Raw genomic sequence first — 22466 nt, forward strand, 5'->3', positions numbered from 1 at the left:
CCGAATGAAAACACTGCATATGATACTGAACTGCATGTTCTGACAGAACAAGCTATCTGGTAACCTTAGACAGCCGGTGTCTGGGACAAACATTACTTGTGATATTTGACTATCCTTCCATATCCCCAAAAATCGCTTCATTCACTGATCCAACCTATTTCATCATCACAGAGACATGCAGACGAGCTCACCTTCATTTTTTCCTTATCATGCCTAAAATGCTGCATTAAAACTACAGACTCCAGACAATCGGAGGTGAACTTAATTTAACATTCATCCAGTCTTTAATACTATTTGTGCAGTCATCCGCACGCAGAGAACACTCCATTTTGTCCTAACCTTTCCATTATTTAGGTTCAGTGCTTATCATCATGTTTTATTTATCTATTTTGGGATACGCAGCCATTATGCGGAGACCACGGTGGCTGGAAATGTGCACCATGAACTTACAAAGAAAACTGAGGATGTGCCTCTTTGGATAGACTGCTGTGATGTATTGCACAAAACTTAGATTAGCTAATTTGAATATTTTGCCAAAGAAAAGAAAAATCTTTGAAATTAATGAAGGGCAAGTCCATTTCCGGAATCATAACAGAGGGAAGTACGCTTTACAGGGACATTTCACGCAGTGTTTGGAGAAGGATTTGCAAAAGAACTGACAGCAAAACCACAATGAGCTCAATGCTCAAAGAGATGAAGTTTGAGTGGCCAAGTACCTCCATTAGTTTCTCTGGCAAAAAGCAAAGCTTAATCTCCAGTCAGCTCCCCTCAAGCTAGTCTCCCAGGACTCTGAGCTCTCTCCCCCATCCATCACCTCAGCAGGGACCAAAGGGAGACTCCCCAAAGGAGTGAGGATCAGAGCAATTTGCATTCACACTCAAACCATCAAGGCCCAACAATCCCATAGTGACTTTCTCTCACAACTGTCATTCCAATGAAATGTGAAATGCCACGACCGGCAATTACAGTTTTCCTTCAAAGAGAGAGAGAAAGTCAGAATGCTAATTGCAATGTTCCAGTAGTATTCATTCCATTAACCATCTTAAGGAAACATTTGCCTGCCTGTTTCAGTGCTCAACATCAAGCGTGTAGTATTTCAACACTATTTATGAACATGCCTGCAAATATCCTCAGACCCCGACCGCCGGGTCAATCAATCCAACGGAAGTACGTGACATTTCAGGTAGACTTCGATGTGCTTTAAATGACTCTGGAGAACAAATACACACTGCAGCGGCACAGCATGTGACCGGTTGTCATGAGTCAGAATGATCTGTTGTGCGTCAGGCTTCGGTGACAAGCTTGGGCATAGAAATCAGGCAGTTAGCTGCGCAATTAACCCTAAAGAGCCAAAACAATAAAGCTGTCTATCAAAAAGGAAACGGGAAACATCATCCGTGGTTCACTTCTCTCACATCTCTCAGGGGACACCACATGAGAAGAATCAAACAACAGATAAACACAGTTAAAAGGGCAGTGACACAAAACAATGCAGCCGTGTTGAGAATTAGTAGAGAAACTTACTACTAGGGCTGCAACTGAAATGTATCATTTCATTATCGATTAATCGATTAATAGTTATAAACATCTATATAAAATGTCAAAAAATGTCGATCCCAGTTTCTCAAAGTCAAGGTGATGTCTTTAAATGTCATGTTTTGTAAGTCCAAAACCCAAAGATATTCAATTTACTATGATATAAAACAGTAAAGGAGTGGGGAACCTCCATGTTTGAGAGGTTAAACACAGCATTTTCTGTCATTTGTTCATGAAAGATTACTTGATCGATTGATCGCTTATCAAAAAAGTTAGCAATGATTTTTCTGTCGATCGACTAATCGACTGGTCGACTAATCGCTGCAGCTCTATACTTGTCACCAAACGTAGACGAGAAACTCACATGAGGGACTGCATGAAATGACTGACAGACGTGAACAACAGGGGTCTTCAGCAGAATGATTTCAGCCGGCATGCTGCCAAGTCATTACAAAGATTAGAATTCACAACTACACAATTTCCCTTCCTGAATAATAGTGCATTCAGAGTTGATGCTCGTCCGCCATTCAGCATTCATTTCCCCAATGTTTAATCCAACTAAGATGAGGAATTAGAGCTGGAAAATCTCTTTGTGCCCCCGCTGAGAGCGATATCTATATGGGCTCGTACAGCCCCAGTACCCAAGGAGGGAGCCCGGCCATAAACAGCCACCTGGTTGCTAATTCAATTCACACTCAATTAAATATCAAACTGGAATACTGGAGAGAGCGAATGCTAATACAAGAAAGCACGAGCAGAGCTGCCGTTATTATTCACAGGTCCATTATTCTCAATGTTGCTTTTATTTGATAATCTGTTTGGCGAGCAGCTCGAAACATTTTCTGTTTATGAATTTGGCACTCTTGTGCTTTCTACAAAACGTTTATTACCATGACAGGCACACATGGCTTTCCCTGATGGATAACTGCGACTTGCATTTGTTAGGGCCACTCACCCACTTGTTTGTGCGTCTGTAATGAGGGAAGGGTCTGGAACATGTTGTATATCAATTAAGTCATCAAAGACAGTGGGCATTTATGGCAACGCCCTTTAACCTCAGGGTGAAAGACCAGATTCTTGTTTTTGCATGTCAAAAGAAACGGGCCCAAACAACTGCTGCAATAAAACATTTTCCGAGGCCTTCCCCTCATGAGGATGTCTGAAACGCATGAATTGTGCAGTCACTTTGGTTTTAAATTAAATACAGCAATAAAAAAAAGAATAAAAGGAAAAAAAGGGCTATCCGTACGATGTCTAATTAGGCTTAGAAAACACCCCTTTTACTAAAATAAGACATTTCCAGGACACTTTAACTGCAATTTTTGAGACATGTTCCACTCCCCTTGACTGAACAGCTTCAAAAGATTTCCACCGTGAATCCCAAGGGAACCAGTTAATCCTGATCTTCTCCACAAGCAAAGGGATCATCTCAATGTAAATCAGACAGGGCTTTTTGATCAAAGTATTCAATCAGTCTTAAACACATGACGCCACAAGGAGCCTCACTGCGAACAAGGTCAACATCGTGGTTGCTCTTGAGCTCGAAGGAAGGGGGGGGAGGGGGGGTGGAACAACCCAGATGTGACAAAAAGATTCGCCCAAAACATACTTTTTAGACTCATTAGACTAGGAAAGGGTCTCCAGAGTACAACATCAAGTAAACCTGTACAAGCTGCAGTCTGTCAGAGAAAATGACGATACCTGTGCCATTCGAAACATCATCTGACATTTCTTGACCACACTTGACCCTTGGCCGTTCCTTTCTTAAAATAGGGGCGCCAGACCGAATTTACTTGTCCACGATGTAAACAAGCCGGTAAACTTTCAGGTAAGCCTTAAACCCCCTCTGGATAATGGATCTCACACACACACACACACACACACACACACACACACACACACACACACACACACACACACAGGAAGGTGTATACATGATGGTTTATTGTTGGCTTGTTTTGTTTTCTAATTAGAAGCTTGTCAATAGAACCAGAATAATGATGCTCCTTCCGATGAGAGTCCAATACACATTAAGCAAGTGCTTCAATAATTAGGCCCACTTGAGGAAGCTTTAATGCCAGGATGATCAATGTCAAATTATCACTCATTTATCAACCACCAGTGTCCTTCCTCAGCACCTCATCCTTTCACCCAAACACACACACACACATATAGGAGGCAGCCTATACATACTCTCGCAGTCTCCTCAAATCTATTTAGGTATTCAGAATGATTTCTCAAAGTGTGACTGGAGCCGGAGACAAATGTCACCACATCGTGAGTCACTCTTGCTCAGAAAATATCATGACTGCGTATGAAAACAACAAAAGGCCTGTAGGTTTGATTCTCAGTTTTTAAAAAAAGGAAGGATTTAGCCACCATGATTGCTTCAATCCTAATCGTTTGAAATATTCAACTAATAGGACAGGAGCTGGGGATAACATGGCCACTGGTTGCAATTACCATTCAGGAGTACTCTGTGGCTCCGAGTTGCCATTCCAATGACATATTGGAAAACTTGGGGACTGCTGGCCTGCACGGTTCGCACACATCGCCATCTGCCTGCTGCCCGGGTAACTTCAGTACTTTGCAGCCAAATAGCCTATGTATTCTGCAGCCGTTTTGAGTGGGTTGGATTCTTTAAGACTGGGCACACTTTCTGCACATCTTGTTGCAAAACAAAAATCACGCCATGGAATCGATCCACCCGTTCACGCATGAATCAAGTCTGTGTTATTGCAAAAATAAAACACGCAGCACACACACACACACACACACACACACACACACACACACACACACACTGTGGAGCAGGGAGGTGATGATAGAACAGATTACTATGTGTTGGATGATTCCCCGTTGATGTCTGCGGCTTACCTTGGACGTGCAGCGCTAGCAGGAGTATCCATATCCCCACACACATCGCCATGGCACCTCAACTATCCGCCGGATCTCGTTTGATAACCTGAGGGGTTGCTGAACGGGGGGTCTCACTCGAGACGACAAAGACCAAGCATGCAACTTGTGCAAATCCCACTTTGGTCCAAAACTAGTCGATCTCCCTCACTGAGCAGTAGGAGACTTTCGTAAAACTAGAGGATCGGTGTTGCGCTTCTCCGTGCCAAAGCATCCAATTTCACGTCTGCGACGATTTCTTGGCTGTCTGGCAGAGTTTGCTCTAAGTAGAAACCTGACCCGGGTTCGCCGAAATGAAAAATGAGATCCAAGCGGCTGCCGATTTGACCGGTTTAGGTGATGGGAGTCTTTTGGAAAACAGCAGGCGAGGAGAGCAGCTATTGGAGTTTAGGCATGTAGCCTTTGTTGCTCCATGCATCCAGCGTCCGCAGCGGCTGCACGACTCTCTCCCTCCGCACAGACTCGGGGATCAGAGGTAAAGTGGGCGGGAGGTCCTCGATCGATGCTGCGAAGCTGGGAAGTTTGCCAACACTTGGAGACTTCCTTCGGGGAAATGTCGCCTTTTTTTTTCTTCCGTATGCAAAAATGGACAAGGCACCTAACAGATGATCTGCTGGCACCGTCCGTGTTTTGAGTTCCGTAAGTTCCCGGTTCTCCCTGTGTGCAGCCGGAGAGATCAGCACACTACTAGGCCGGTGAAGTTGTTGGAACTCTGGGAATGGTGGGATGGATGCGCCCCCTCTTTTCTTCGTTCTGTTTTTTTTAAATGAAATACAGTGTAGCTTTATCCTGCTATACGCACAGCCCCGCTGATCTGCCAGTGCCTCCACATTCAGTGTGTTGTGTTGCCGACTATCGCTGAGGATTTGGGAGAGATCGGGATCGGGTGACGTCGTGCAAGGGAGGAGCCTGCAGTGTCCTGCAAAAAGCAAAAGCATCGCCTGGAAAAACTCCAGCAGCAGCAGCAGCCTGGTTGGTGGTAGCCCCCTAGGAAGTGACTCTCAAACTTTTTTCTTGAACACCAAGGGTCTTTCGAATGACTAGTTTGGAGCAGGAGGTTGTGCAATTTTGCGCAAAGGAAAAACACATTTTAGGAGGATTCCGATATAGATCCATCGAAGAGACAGGGTGGGGATGCGGTAGAGGACATAACAGAGTGTACAGTCATGCTCTAGTGAAATGATGCACTCATATGTTGAAACCCCTACAAAGAACCCTTTGAGACTGACCAATGAGAATCGAGGACATGTTTCTTGTATTATGTAAATTGTCCCGTTTTCTCCCACAAAGAACTGCTCAAAATAGAATTTAATAAAGCAAACTAAAAACGAATGAAATAAAACTTGAACTAATTTCAATCTCACTGATGTCCAATGACCAAAAGAGCAGCATACCACAGTTTGTGAACCACCTTACAGGCAGCAAAACCCCAAAACAAAACACCTACTCTAATCCATTATCACAGCATTACCTTCAAATTAGGTAAATAAGTGAGAAAGTGTTTTTCACTTTTCACACTTTTCATATGCAGGGCGCCATCAGGGATCCCCTCAATGAACCCTGCTGCACCCCAGACCTCATGTGAACCACAAGTCTAACAAACATGTCAGGGTGGGGCAGTGACAGCTAAAATATGAGCCTTACATGTTCTCATAGTGAGGTAACGTTTTGGCAATTAAAAAAGGGGGAAGCAACACTGGATGATGATCTTAGGGAGAAGAAAATGACTGAAACATTTTCCTTACAGCTTCAATATATGACTTTATGTGCATGTGGTCTGTTTTACCTCATGAACCAGCTGTGTGTCGCTTACTAGCCATACCCAGCCCTCCTTCATCTTCCTTCCTTCCTTCCTTCCTTCTCACTCCTAAACCAGTTCATCCTTTTTCTCCAGAAGCAACCAAACAGGATCAGGCCTGTGGAGGAACTGCTTGGAAATGAATGGGAGGATGAATGTGTTAACACTTCCCTCTTGTGGACAGTGGTTCTTTAGATAATTACAGTTTTTTGTGTCGCTATGGTACTATTACTAATAGTATGGTGCAATGTTTTAAAACTCTAAGTATAAGACTCCCAACTGATCATACTTGTAAATCATTTAATCTTGCATTCAAAACAACGGATTCTCCTTTCATTTGGCTCGTAAACACCTTTCACTACAAGACCAATGTTTCAACCACTCAGTTTCTGGTGAAATACAAACAAGTACATTTGTTAAGTCACCTGAACATATCATAGTGCAATTCTTTCAGTTAAGTTATTGTAACAATCACTTAGCCCAAGACCAAACAATCAAGATACATATTTCAAAATGACCCTTTGAAATGCTAAAGATGATCTGTTTGCTTCACTGTTTTCACATTACAGTAGGGGAACATTTAACTGGTCATTACCCATCAAATTCCATAATTCCTATCCCATAATCAGAAGTGTGATCAATGAAGACGTCTTCCCAAATCATTGATGTAAGAAACAAACTTTTATTGCAACATTACTGTAAGATTTCGTCTAATTAAATACTGTGAAAAAAATACTAACAGAACTGAAAGAAAAATGTTTACTGTAAATACTGTAAAAGTTTTCTGTAGTACACACTAAACTAATCTGCTCAATTTGGTCTTCTGGATTTGGCCATGAATTCTGGTCCACATCACAATGTATGTTTTCATAGTCCATGCACCTTGGGAAAAATATTCTTGAATGTCGAATCCAAGCCTGCCATTGGTCAGCAGTGATGTCATCACAAGCCTCATCCACACTATTGTATTGTACTGTAATCATTGCAGTGGTCCTTTGTGGCCCTGATGGTTTGAGCACTACTGTAAGTTACCAACACTAAGGTTGAGGGTTCAAATCCCACCAAGGTCACAAAAGATCTCACACCTTGGGGTGGTGATTCTGAAGTTTTGCATCGGACTATATCAGGCAAAATAAACAACCATACATACAGTATCTTACGCAAATGTTTCATTGACTATCAGTTATGAACAATGAGCATAATGTTAGTAAAATGTATTTTAACAATAGAGAAGAAAATCCTATCCAAAGTTATGCATGTACTTTGTATGACCATACTGTGTTTCAATGTGAAATTCGTCTTTCTAGATGTTTTTTGTACACAGTTAATGTCAGATGTACGTAGAGTTGTGAAAAGAGGTACTTCTTGATGATCTGTTGGTTTTTTTGCACTTAAGGTAGTGAAATATGACCACATACTTGTGAGAATAGTACCATAGCGTCAGAAAAAAACTGTAAAATAGAACAGTAGTCAGAGAACTTTACTATCAAAAGAGCCATTTTTGGCAAAAACATTTTTAAAACTCAGCTTGGAGCTGCAAGACATATTTGAGCCTTACAGTGAAAGTAACACAGTCTATTTAGTCCAAATTAGCCTTTCAATATTACAAATACTGTAGTTCTAAAGGAGCATTCATTAATATGGTGATGTTTGTTGCCATTTGTATTGCCCATGTCTTCAATTAGAGGGGCAAAGTTTTCATGACGCACATTTTAGTTGTATGAAATGTTATGTAAATGGCTTATATAAGAATAACTTTAGGCGTACAACAATGATACATGAAAGTTGAAATGTTAACAAATAACCGTTATTCATTTCCATATAATTGTTTGTCAAAGCTATAGGGAGCCAATGGAGAGGGGCTAAGGAGCTGCAGGTTGCAGACCCCTGAAATAGACAAAGACCATCATGATTAATATCGTAGAGTCGATTGTGGCGTTGGAGCTTGCAGGCTTGCACATGGCCAAAATCCTGTCTTTGGTCATGATTCATTATCAGCACCACAGAATCATCTTCCTAACAGCAAGAGAAATCACCTGGCATGACAAAACAGCACCGGGCTAATTGGTTATTAGGGTCAGTGTAGTGTTGGGCACGGCAACATAAACATGCTGTATAAAGATAAAAATCACTAGGCGAAGGATGTGCAATTAATAAATACAAAGCTGCAATGTTTTAAGCTGCAAATGGCTACTGCTTGAAATCCTGCATGCTTATCCCAAAGTAGTGGTTTTAGCTAAAGGGAATCATGTCAACTGAATGTAGTCCGCAGCTGAAATGTACTGACAAGGCACACATGGGAAGAGGAAATCCATGGGTATCACGCAAGATAGCAGGAGTATTTCCAGGGTTATGAATAAAGTATACAGTATAAATTCATAATGTCAATTTTACACTACGTTTTACCATTCATAAGATAATCACTTTGCTTCATAAACCGTGAGAGGTCAGTGCAGCAGAAGCCTGCGGGTATTAAGAGATGGGTAGATTTGGAAAATTTGGACGGCAGGAAAGGAACATGAAATCCTCTCTTTCAAAGACAACTACCTTAAATTTGCTTTCGAGGAAGGCACTTAACAAGTAGCTGCTCCAATGGCAGAAACTCATTGGTCAGCAGTGGTTTCACACATCAAGTGTGTGAAGCTGTTTATGTTAAGATCTTCTGACAAAAAGCTTCCGAGCTCAGCCAAACTTGTGTCACTCCTGTGACACATAATGGCTTAAAAACACACCTGGTCTGCCCCTTACCTTTGGTGCATTTGCTCCGATGCCCCCTTCTTTGAGTGGCAGAGGTTATGATTGATTTACAAGCAAGCTGATGAAATCTGATACACTCATAGTGAACTACAGCTTGTGCCAGAACCCAAGGCCGGGTCTGAGCCACATTGGAGATTTAGGAACTGTTCTGCATAAGGAATATTTGGAGGTGCATAAGATAAAGCAGCGATGGCTAAATGATAGGGTAGGCCCTATAAAGGTAACAGACGAAGGGTGTTCTGATTAATCCATCAATGTCAAATAAATGGCGATGATGCATTTCACTGCCGCAAGAAAGTAATTGATATTTTGCTGATGACAGTATTACTAATGTATAGTGTAAGAAATACAGAGACAGTGATGCACAATAAGCTGCCTGCTTTATTTTAATTTCCACAACAAATACAGAAGTAGACTGAATGCTGAATCATACTTTGAACAGTATATTACCTGTAAAGGTTTTATTATATTAGTTATAAGCTCTGATTTGGTGACTTAGTGATCTTCTGTCATTAGTTTTTATGTATTCTTATTTTGGAAAAATGATCTCAGAGCTGATTAATGACTTCTTGTTCACAATGTAGGGGAAAAAATAATATAAAATCTAATTTATTACAGCCTCGTAAAAGTCAGAAGGCATATTTTCTAAAGAAAAACCATGTAGAAAAACAATCTAATTCAGTTACATTATTTCATAAATCAATAGCTGTGACATAGGGTGTGAGTCTAATCTGCTTCAATCCCACATTCTGTCATCACCTCTGTCAGTGATGCAAACACTGATTTATAAAACACAGAATCTGTTGTATTGGTGACCTAATGTAAGCTGTCACAAACTTGCAATTGTGAGCACAAAAATGATGGCAGAAGTTTGGCAAAGGGCTGATGAGCCAAACACAATCCAGGTTTAGCATGAAATCTGCATTGGGCCAGACCCAAGTCTGCCTCCCTGGAGAGCAGAGAACTCTTTTGATCCAAAACTGTTAGATTCCCTGGCATGAAAAGCATGTGATGGAGAAATGTATGTCCTATAGAAACTGTATTGTTCTGAACAAAGACAGACCTACAATTTTCACTTATATACTTATGGACGCCTTATATTGTACTGTATGTTACCAAATTACAAATTATACAGGCTGTTCTCATGAACTAGTTGTACATATAGCTACAAAAAGTAATAGTCTAAGTACTCTATGTGTTCCACGTATTTATTACTGTCAGCACCACATTGACTTCCTCTGTATAACAGCGTGAAGATCCTCGTAGAGCGGAGGCCGGGGGGGATGTTTCGCTCCTGAAACACAGGGCTTTCAGGCCGGGGAGTAGAGTTTGTGTCCCAGAAGAAGATAAGCTGAAAAGACAAGACTTTCACACAGGAAACAGATGTTTGTGTCCTGGGAGTACTTCAGTAGACCTGTGTTTTAACCCAAACCACAATCTTTTTTTCTAATCTTAACTAGTCATTGTGGTGCCTAATCTTAACTGTCAGTGCAGTTACCTTTTATCTGCTAAACTTAACTGCAAGGGCCGCTGAAACGAACATAACCTCACGGTGCTCTGTACCCGGTTCACAGTCACCTTTTGTCTGCTAAATTCAATTGTAAAGACCGCTAAACTTAACTGTCATGTGACTGGTCATCACGTGACGGCCACTGTAATTTCGTAGGATATCATACCAACCGGTTTATGAGAATGCGTTGAGAATTATATTGTTGCAGGCAAATGACTGACCATTTTAAAGTTATGACTTGATACAGTGGATAGTAATTGTTTCACCCAAGAGAACTACAGTAGGCTGGTCATGTCTTCAATCACGTAGAAGCGAAAACTTGAATTACTGTAGGCTATGATTATTTGTTAAGTGTTGTTCAATCTCCCAGCAGTTGATAGACAAGGAAACAGATGACATAAGTACTGTAACAGGACTAGCATTGGAATAGCCAGTAGCTCCCACCTGAACTGGACATTTATTTACACTTGACATACCATATACTGTACAAGATCTTTGGTGACATGTTCCCCAAAACACACAAACACAATATTGAAGAGAAAGGCCAGCACTGAACTGTATGAGACAGCTAATCTCCTTCAGAGCAAACGAAAAAGGTATTATCAAGCTTTTACAGTGTTTTTATTGACAGAGTATTATCTTTTACCAATCAAAGGGATATAAATTGTCTCTCTGGCATTAGCAGCATGTGCTCCAAAACCACTGGAATAACAAAAGAGGAAGTCTCAGAGAGTTTAACTTTCAGTGGGTCCTAAGAAAAGCCAAGAGAAGAGAGAAAACATTAGATTGCGAGTCAGTTGTACCGTACTCCCACCTCTGGTGCCTCAGTTTTGGACAAATTGAGGGTACAATACCTCTGAGGCCAAAGATAAAAGGTTTATGAGGTTTCCAGCAGTGGACAATGAAATGATGTTTTAAATATACATATATACATTTGACACCTGACCTCTGCCCACAGTCTGCACTTCAATCAGACAAATATGCAAATAGAACAGCTGGACTCTGCTATCTGTCTGTATGGGAAATGCACAATATATTCTGTTTTATGATTAATGTAGCATATTCAATGGCATCCGTTGAAATGTCCTATATAGGATAGTCTAAATTATGGTAAGTGAAATAAATGGAAGTACATTTCACCTTTAACAGTCAGGTCTGTGTGTGTGTGTGTGTGTGTGTGCGTGTGTGTGTGTGTGTGTGTGTGTGTGTGTGTGTGTGTGTGTGTGTGTGTGTGTGTGTGTTGTTGAAGCTGAAATTTAACACCTTAAGTGTATGTGGCATCTGTGGTCTCACATGAATTCTTGACATTTTAGTATAATTTAAGCATCATATACTGGCTTCAACATGGTACAAAAATACATACACACACATACTGGACTAGTGTTTCTGTCCAAAATCTCTTTAAGGATGGAACATCTACTAAGTGTACTGTATTAGCCTGTAGTTTTCAAACAAATCAGATATCTAATACAATTTAACCAATGCAAACTTCAGCTTAAAACTAATCCTTTCTCTGTACATGATTTAACTGAGGTATGTGGTTAAATCTGAGGTGTGCACTGATATCATTTATAGGGTAAGACAAGGATCCTAATGGGTGCTTAACAATGACAAAACTTAGATAATACTAGATCGTTTTTCATAAGAATGGAAACAGATTTTTGTAATAAAAAGAAAATATCTCCTAATCATAAAAAAAGACCTAGTCACTGCAAGAAAGCGCTGTGATTTTTCTTTGTCAAGCCAAATGCAATATGCTTCCATAGTTTAGTGTTTTTTTGTTTTATAAACACAAAAATTATGGTTAATCAAGGAATTAAACATGACATACTGTAGCCTACAGCATTTCAAAGTGTGTGTACTGAGCAGGTATTCAGTCTGTTGCAGTTACAAGACAAGAAAGGATGATGTACTTGTGCATGTGGGTGTATGTGTGTAGCCAGTGTGTGTATGCGAATGTGAGCGACAGACTTTAGATAATTCTTACCTTCAGGGAACGTTTAAGAAAATGCCAGGTCCCAACTTAGAGAGGAGCTCAATCTCTAATAAAGTAGTCACATCATGTTAGTCACCTACTACAGTAGACGTGTTAACTAGGAAGCTGGCAAAGGAATGAAGAATAACTCACAGTATACTGCATCGCCACAGCTTTATCTGCAGGGATACAAATGACCTCTGTTTGCTAGCTAGCTGCCACTAATGAGGGAGCCTTAGCCTTATGTGCTAGTAAACAAGGGCAGAGCTGTTTGTGGCAGAAAGCTGAGATGACAGAAAAGAGGCTCAAATACAGTTTATCTTGACATAGGCTGCTTCTCATGTCTCTCATTTGATATTTCCTCGCTCCTCGGTTGAACAGGAAGTCGTTCTGGCCTTTCTTCGTGAAGGCCAACTCAAAGCTCTTATTCCTGCCCCGAAGAGCGAGGCGCGAGGACGGATCTCTGAGGATGGATCTCTGAGGAGCTATGAGCGAGGATACAGAGAGCAGCCTTCCCAGAAGCCGTGCAGCTAACTCCGCCGATACAGCTGACGAATTCACGTGATGCTTCACAGGAAAGGACGTCTCATCTCTCTAACACACATTTCCTCGTTTCATCTCTCCTCGCATGATTTCCTCCGTCTCTCCCATGCTTCCTTGGTTGGACGGACTAAGACGCGGGGAAGGGAAGCAAGTGAAGGAAACAGGGATGCAATTTAAGAATATGGGATGTACCCATACTATCTAGCACATGAATAAAATGGATTTAATTGAAATGGTTTTTGAAGTTGAGTTTCTGAATATAGAACATCTTTAGTAATTAAAACCTAAATATTACTTATTTGAAATGTAATTCAAATGATGTCCTTAGCCACCAGAATCTGCCCTGTCCATTTCTTAAGTACAAATTTACCCCCTAACATTGTCAATAGTTTTCAATATTTTCCCATATTCAAAGCTATAGTCATCCATTCACCCATGATTTTTGCGGCTCTCAGCTCGAGTTGAAACTGAGCAGAAATGTTGTGATTGCAGTCTTTGCAAAGTATGGATCCAACAGCTACATCTCAGCATGGAGGCGCTTTTGCAGTGGCAGCAGGATAAAATCTCTGCTCGGAGGATAATGAGATGGATCACATGCATGGCAGCACTTGGTAAGTTACATGGTTTTAACTATCTATCAACGGGCTCATTTTCCAGCCACTTCAACCCCCTAAAGCCTAGCTGGGCTGTCTCCACTTTGACTGGCTGCCTTGTTAAACTGTGGATGTTTCTGCTCTCATACAGAAGCGACCAGACTTCACCCCCCATATGAAACATTAGAATTATCATTCTGATGGTGCTACTAGCCATTCCTAAATCACTCGTGGTTTCATAATCACAGTACCTTCCTGATGGCAATAAAGCCACATTTATTTCACTCATTGTATAACTCTTCCTTCTAAAGCCGTGGAAGGCAGGTTACTGTCTCTGGTGTCCATGTGTGCCAGCGGGGGTTGATTCGCTTTCAATCCAATCAAATCAAATTGTAAAGGGAAACGGCCTCATTTGCTAATGGTCGAGTATTCACTCTGATATCTCCCGGTTGGGTATGACAACCTTTTCATGACAAAAGCATTTCACTGTTGTGAATTTTGAAGAATATCCACTTTGCTGAATTGATTGCTGAATGGGAAATGAACTGAATCCAGCTTTTGTGCCAGCATTCGAAGCCACTGTTTAGCACATGTGCTTCACAAATTTGCAGAAAATGTTCCAGGCCTGTCCTGTCTGATAAAATGCCTAGTACAATTGACATCGTTCCCGGTCCTATACAACAAGGATTTAGCACGATGGAAAAAAAAACTAAAAGCAGTGGTGCTGCAAGACTCCTGGTGGAAAGTAAAGACTCTCCGTCACCTTGGCTTCAGGACACCGCAGGAATATTTAAGGACAATTTAAAATCAGCTACGCCCACAAACCATATCTCGAGACTCCTGTATATAGGTAACAAAGAGTCGATGCAAATATCCACAAGGTCGAAAAGTAGTGTGGAAAAAACTTCCACAATGTTGTCAACATAAAGAATACATCAGCAAGTAAGTAATAAAGGGAAAAAATACTCCTTAAACTCCTTCTGTCAGACTCTGAGGAGGACACCCGAAGGTGACACAGCTGCTGCGCCACTATGTGACTATCAGAGTCTCAATAATCCAGTTGGGATGCCTGATGATTCATCATTAAGTTAACCAAATAGCTTCTTTATAATTATATGGTCTATCATCTGCTGTGTCACCGATGACATGATCATTAAACCCAACTGCTTGTCGAGTGAATGTTTCCATCACACTGCACCCACAGTGTGTGCTGTCCGTAAGCATCAAATATCAGTTATTCCAATAGGAGGGTTTGTTTACAGTTATTTTTTTTATCACAGATTGTCATTTCTGTGCTTTTGACTGCAAGTAATCCAAACCAACAAACCAACAAAGATTGGGCGATGACAAGAAAAGCAATGGATTAATAGGAAATGTTGTTCTGCGTGGAGTATGTAAATGGATGCAAAGTAAATGTACAAAAACCTAGATTGGACATATTGAAATGCTGACTGCATCATGCTCAGGCTATTCCAGACTGTTGCCTAAAGCGGGTGATTTAATTTCTTTATTTCAAAGGAATACATCATTAAAAGTGTTTGCAAAGAGACATGCTTTCTGTTGGTGCCTATTAACTTCTATTTATATTTCATGATTTATTTACCAGCAGGTTATTAGCATAACTTTATCAGGAAAGAGTGACATAAAAGGCCACTTTTGGTTCCACATTGATGCCAAAGAAAAGGCATGGCAGGTTTAGAGGATGACGAGGAAAGGATGAAAATAAACTTTTAACCAAAATTCAGTAGGATCACGTAACAGATGGCACAGAGCTGACTCCCTGTATACCTGTATTTACTTTATGTTCAAAGTTTGTTTAAATTATTGAGTTAGATTGCACTTAAAGGAGAATTCCGGTCGATTTCAACCCATAGCTCTGTTGTTTGTAAATTTGGAGTGCTGTCAGTAGCGAGAAAAACGAAAACAATCGGTGCTGCCTAAACTGTGTTATCCTCCTGCTAGAGTTAGCAGCCAACAGGCTTAAACATGGTTACCTTATGCATGCGCATGCACGATAGCTGTTGAACTTTTGAACTCCAGCCGGCCACTCTGCAGGCTGAGCTGTGGTGTGGTGTCAGGTTACAGCTTGTTGCTACATTCATTACTATGGAAATAACCACGGCAAATCATTTTTTGGGGGGAAAAATACGTTTTGGAATACTTTTATGCATTTCTGTCACAGCTACTGCAGTCACATTCGCTGTGTTCCCTCGATAGGAATAACTGCACATGGGTAGGCACTTGTAATGACATTTCAAACATGTTTAGAGGCTAAAAACAAGTTTAAAACTTGCCCTGTTTAAGCCTGTTGGCTGCTAACTCTAGCAGGAGGATAACACGGTGTAGGCAGCACCGATTGTTTTCGTTTTTCTCGCTACTGACAGCACTCCAAATTTACAAACAACAGAGCTACGGGTTGAAATTGACCAGAATCTCCTTTAAATTTGATGTTATGATGTTTGCATTTATAGCTGCTCATCCAAAGTACAATCTCCTTCGATTCGTCTCATTTTACAACAATAAGATCATCAGAGTAGGAAAAGGTTAATCAATCATTGTGGAGGATAAGGGAAATACATGATTTGGCTTTTTAGAGGAGACTGTCTGCTGCTTACACATACACATAACAAGGAAGACAGACAATGTCCGCACTACATAAATACACCGTAATGCTTTTAACAGCATGGCAGTAGACGGAAAGTAATTTCACTGCTTGTGTCCTTGCAAATTTCATGGAAATATTCCGCACTGCCATCAATATTAACAATTATAAAAGCCATCAGATCCAAATTGAATCAATAGCTCTTATGTTAAGCTTTCAGGAAATGCACTGCAGGCAGGAGAGATATTTTATTCTGTCATTTGAATGGCATTTTTACCTGTAGTTGGCGATGACAAACTCAGCACATGAAAATGTTTTAGCAATGGCAAAAAGTTACTTTTTGCTCAACTGGTCAAACCTTTAAAATTGTAAACCTTTCCTATAAAAATGTACCTATGATGGACAAAATATTTTAACATATATGTTCCATAGAAATACATTAGCCAGCATAAAGATTTAAAACGCAAACACTTACTTGGAACAATAATTCATCATTATATAGAACAAAATTAAAATTGCAAGGCTATGATTGCAATTACATTATTTGAAGTGTTATTTGAAGCGATAGGCTGTTTGCGAAAATGTAGTCTCACATTGCCAGACTATCTCCACAGCGCTGTGGAGTAAATCTGGGTACACCGCACATACGTACATTCAGGGATATGAGGAACAACACTCTGGGTTGTTTGCATTTCTTTAAACCAATCACAATCGTCTTGGGACGGTCGCTCTGAAGTTAACTGTTGACACAATACAGTAACATGAGCTATTTAAATTAGCTGGATACACGGTTAAACCTCATTTGCTCTTCAGTGTATTGCTGTGTGGACTTTGTCCACAGGAATCTCACCAATTGGTCCTAAAGTTAGAGAGGAAATGCCCTAATATATTCATTGTAAATCTTTACAATCATTCCCCTGAAACAACCAAGCAGGCCTGCCTTGTTGCACCATCCAAATTTACTTCAAAGCTTGCCATTTTCAGCGTGTAGCTTGCTAGCTTAAAGCCTGTGGTTGTTTCCCATGCACAGGATTCCAAGCTTTATCCTGGAAATGTACTTCCGTTGATCCAGACTAGAGGAAAGGTAACATTCTGGTGTGGCACATTCATAGATTTATAGATGCATCTCCATGTATAGCATACAATACATTTACACTGCACTGAACAAATATACATGTAACTGTGCATAGCAAAGTCTGTGGAGATAAACTGCTGAGCAAGATGGAGAAAGAAGACCCAAGAGCTGCAAGGAAAGGATTATATCTGGAGATCTTTAATTTCAATCTTGGGCTTCAAAGGCCTGCAGAGAGAAAATGAGAGAGTTGGTGAGTGACCAGTGGGCTATCAGCAAATGGGTGGGCAGTGACACAGGGCTCATCACAGAGACCATTCTGGAGGTGCACACAAGACAAAATGACTCAGTGTGTCTGAATAAATCCTAGCTGTGGGCAGCAGCCAGTTCCATCACATATTTCATTATGGCTGAAACATCAGAAAAATAAGTCATGGAATTTATAGGATTATCATGTCTCGTCTGTGATAAAACCTCAGAGAGATGTAAAACATTTAGGTGTTTGGGTTTTGTAAAAGATCAGGAAAAATACAAGCTGTTTGTATCTGGAGTACTCCAGTTCATCTTGTTTATTTTCGTATTATCACAGTGGGAGCACGGAATCAGCTCCAGATCAATCCTCTTTAATGCTTATGTGAGAGAAACATCTGCTTTTCAATTAGATATTTAGTGAGCCCGACAACAGGGGGTTACCTCAAAGTAGCGGCAGTGTCACTGGGCCTGCAATAATGATGTGGCTAATGTGCCTATCGAGCGACACGTGGATCGAGAGCTCAGCCTGCCGCAGTATCTTAAGATAGCTCTGCGCAGTCTGTTTCTTCTGATAAGGTGCAATCTGATTCAGAGGGAGCAAGCATGCTGCAGGAATATAAGAGAAAATAAAACCCAGTCAACAGCCACAGATTCATAAATCCACACCCTCAATCAGAAAAACGTGATCCTGTCATGTTGGTCTCGTGTTCCTGTTTGAAACCCCAGCAGTCCACCAGCCTATCTCTGATGCTTTTTTGCCTGCATGATTTCGAATAATACCCTCCGAGCATTTCAGGGGGTTATCAGCATTCACCTCCGGGTAACATCCTGTCTTATAAAGTTGTTGTGAAAAAGTGTTTTTTTTCAGCCGAGGTAGCAACATTTGAAAATACGTAGATAGCTGAAATAAATAAAGAAAACAGGATCTGCTAGAGCTGATAAGACTTCAGGATGGTAAAATTGATTGCAGCGTATTTTCCTCAGCATGTGAATGTTGCTGATCTAACCAAAATTGAATGAACATTACAGTAGAAAGCAATGGATTTTGACTCATAAGATCCTGTATCTGTGACAATCAAATGGCTGAGCTCAAGGGCCACTTTTGGGACGTGATGGGAGCTGAGGGCCAGTTGACAAAACGCAGTTATCACTGCAAGCCACTCTAAATATTTATTTCATGGATGTATTAAGAGAACTGGATACAGTGTTCGGCGGGAAGCCCCGTACATTCCAATGAGAGTGCTCAAAAGCGCATAAAGCAAACATGGAGCTCGGCTCTTCCGCATTGTTGGCCCATAACGCTGGTTGGCTCACGATGGGCATGCACACTAGCAACAATTTGTTTGCGTTGTCGTAGCAACCGGTAGCAACATGCGCGTTCATGAGCTTCTCTGTCGTGTCTCTTACAAGTGGCGAACTCATGAACTCGCCGTTTTCATTGTCTAAAATATTCACTAACGTTAAACATTGTGTTTTCGTTGTTCCCCGATCGTTTACATGCTTAGCTAAATAAACGATAGATGTCTTTAGCTAGACAACCAAGGAGATTTAATAATTATGTTGTGCTACTAACTAGCGCTAGCAGTTAGCCTGCAGTTTCGTGAACAAAGCTCATCCATGGCTTCAGCTCTCATCCACGTTACAAGCTTTACAGCATACAGCCCTCGGATGTATCATAAGAGAAAACCAAGGCGATGTAATCACTATGTCTGTAGTAATGTTATGTAGGCATATAATTAGCTATGTAGCTATAGATCTTAATACAACCATAGCCATGCTAGCTACCCCTGATGTTAGCAACTAGCTAGCTAGCTGATAGCCCGCCAGTTTGGGAAACGCTAATGACGTTACATCTACGTAGCTAACAGGCTTTACAGCATACATACATCCCTCGGATGTATCATAACTTCATAAGATAATACCATGGACGTATTAATAGAACACATGGTGAATAACAACCATTAGCTATATCCATTATTACAGCTAACTACATGAGCTCGGGAGAACAGTCATGTGAGCGGGCGGGCACAGTCCCGCGGCTCTGCTCGCGTCCACTATGCGCGTTCATCATGCCAAATTTAATAATTCTGGATTCACTTCTAGTGTATGTTAAAAATGTTAAAAACGTAACGTTTTAAACAAGGACCCTTTCAGTGTCGGGCTGGTAAGTTGATATACCTAGAAACAAATTATCCGCTGAAATATAGACGTTTCTTTCGCCATGCAAAGTCTATGTGAAAAGTCTTTCTGGGCCATGGGGTGCAGTACCACCGTTATCCGCTAAACCCATGGTGGCTTTTAGACTCGGTGCTCTTCCTGGGGGCTTGATTTATCTCTGCTGCAAAAAAAAAAAAAAGATAGTTACACAGTGTAACTAGAGTTCTACAACAACAGGAGCCCGCTAAGAGAGCTGCAGGTCTGGAGCCGGACCAGTAGAGTGGTGGTGCTTTCCCTGACTGATCCAACACTGTATTTCTCTCCTTGCATGTGTCTGACATGTATGAAGACTGGAGAGGAGAATTGAGGCATGATCCCCTGCTACTCTCTGTATGTGTGTGTGTCTCACCCCCCCCCCGGCTTCTAACCTCCTATGAGGAGCGTACAAGCTGGTGATGATCGGGACGCTGATGGTCTTCAGGCCTGAGGCTGACAAGATCTGGCAGCTGATCCAAACACACAGCTCACAGCTCTGGCAGGTTAAGGCCTGCATCTCTGCACAGAATGACCTAAGACCTACATCACAGCATCCCATCCTTGAAATACAAGGCCATCAAAGTGAAATAACTCACCATATGCCTCATAATAGTCCATGGGATAATTCACCATTGCATTTAGCTTTTTCAGTTTCTCAGAACAGAGGTTCTCACTTATTTTTTTTTAGCCAAGGACCCCTTACAAGGTAGAGAATATACTGGTAATATAATTTGACGTAACAGTACACATATTTTTATTTACACTTCTATTAGTCTTAGTTATGTGGAAGAACAACAGAAGCAAAATGTATTAAAAATATATTAGACATTTCTTAAACATTTTTGCGGATTCTAAAAGTTATAGATTTGTTAGATCAGAACGTAATCTATGAACTATTATAGATTTAAAAATAAAAATGTCATTGAACTATAGAGCCTTTTGTAAAAAAAAACAAAAAACGTCACAATAATTAAAATTAATGAATCTACGTGTGTGTGTAGTGCCACGGACCCCTGGTGGTCCCCGGACCATACTTTGAGAATCACTGTCTTAGAAGACAGTATAACTGCAGTAAAGTCAACAAACTGGCATGTGCAGGGTGATTAGGATTGAGATCCCTACGCAGTTAACCATTATGACTATTTCAGGTTAACCTGACGCACCACATGGTACACAAAACCATCTGAGAAGCCGTAATTGGGCAGGCACTTTCAAAAATAATAACTGACAGGTTATTGGATGAACCATCTGTCTATCACGTCTGCCATTGTTGTTTTTAACAGTCGCAGCCGTCACACACACCTAAACCACGCCTCTAGCTGGCTTACTAGATGCTGATTGGTCAAACAGCTGGTAGTTCAGACACAAACGCATTACTTGAAGAATGATAGGATGGATTTTCCCATGATATGTAATTCTGGATTTTTGCAAGATCTTGTGAAATCGTGAGAATCAAGCTGCGGTGCAAGGTGAATTTCAGGAGCTTTCAGTGAAGCTCCAGCTGTAGCCCAGCCTGCCTCAACAATCCACCAATGATTGGTGGCTTGCTACCAGGACTCCTCCCAGTCAGCCAAGAGATGATAGGCTTGTTGATTATCTTGTTAAACAGAGTATGCATATGCATATTCAAATGCACACAGATGCAGACATGGGTGACTCAAACCTATAAAGCCCTTAGAGGTTGAAATAAGTATGACTGCATAGATACACTCTAGTAGTAAGTCAATACAGGCATCCTGCCACCACTGCAGCAACCATTGATTTGCAAAACATCATGCTGTGTTTCCAACTTGTTAAATGGAAATGTGCATTCAATGGCTGGTATTGGGATAATAGAATGAAACTGGGTCATTTAGCTGTAAACACATATAACTATGTCTCCTAATGGAAGTGAGGTGAACATATTGTCCTCAGGGTACATTTGAAAAATAGCAGCATTTGTTATCCTTTTAAAATACGCTGATATGTATTGAAATAGATCTGATGTGAGTTGACAAATAAAAGCAATTTCCAAAAACTTAATTTTACTTTCGGAGCGTTGCCGTTTCAGTGCAGAAAACTCTCAGCCTTTGAAACTGGCTGAACTAATGAAATCAATGTTTTTTCTGAACATTACTCTTTGCAGCCTGTATACCAAGCAATATTAGTTATGTAACTCAAAGATGCAGAATGACAATGACCACAAAGCAATGTATATATATATATATATATATATATATATTATTTTTGCTGTCATGGAAACAGCCAAATAGCCAGTCCCACAAGGCTGCCAGCCCTGATGGCTCTGTTTGATGATAAGCCGACCTGACAATATTTGTACTGTCCCCGTGGAAGTGGTTGGATCAAACAGGATCTCAAACATCAGATCACTCAGGAACAGTGTCCCTCTTTGGAAATCTCACTCACATTTTTCCAAGGACCTTTCCAACCACAGAGAGCACTGTAAAAGGGCATGTGATGTTACACATTTACGATATCCTGTGCCTTTTTCAGTAACTACAGTGAATTATAAAAGCTCACCTTGGTGTTTAACACTATTTATAATAATTCTGAATCCTATGAAAGTAATTTATTTTACTTATTTGCAGGTCCAATATTATTATTCTTGGAACATGTTTAAATGCTTTATTGTTAAAAAAAAACAACAACATTATTTTCCTTATACTGTTTGTCTGAATACACCTGTTTTCACCCTCTGTCTGAAACGCTCCGTTTTAGC

General features: G+C 40.8%; 1 protein-coding gene across 3 annotated transcripts in view; it reads right to left on the reverse strand.

The window, feature by feature from the left end:
• Window positions 1–5607, reverse strand: part of nectin1b (nectin cell adhesion molecule 1b) — a 184935-nt gene extending 179328 nt beyond the window's left edge. The window contains exon 1 of one of the 3 annotated variants that reach the window (XM_031287070.2): window positions 4375–5607. In XM_031287070.2, the coding sequence (XP_031142930.1) occupies window positions 4375–4465 (91 nt within the window). In that variant the 5' untranslated portion in view covers window positions 4466–5607. The remainder of the gene's footprint in view (window positions 1–4374) is intronic. The other 2 variants (XM_031287069.2, XM_031287071.2) reach the window with 2 other exon arrangements.
• Between the last annotated feature and the right edge of the window lie 16859 nt (window positions 5608–22466).

The sequence above is a fragment of the Sander lucioperca genome, chromosome 5, assembly GCF_008315115.2.
Source record: "Sander lucioperca isolate FBNREF2018 chromosome 5, SLUC_FBN_1.2, whole genome shotgun sequence".
Taxonomy (NCBI): domain Eukaryota; kingdom Metazoa; phylum Chordata; class Actinopteri; order Perciformes; family Percidae; genus Sander; species Sander lucioperca.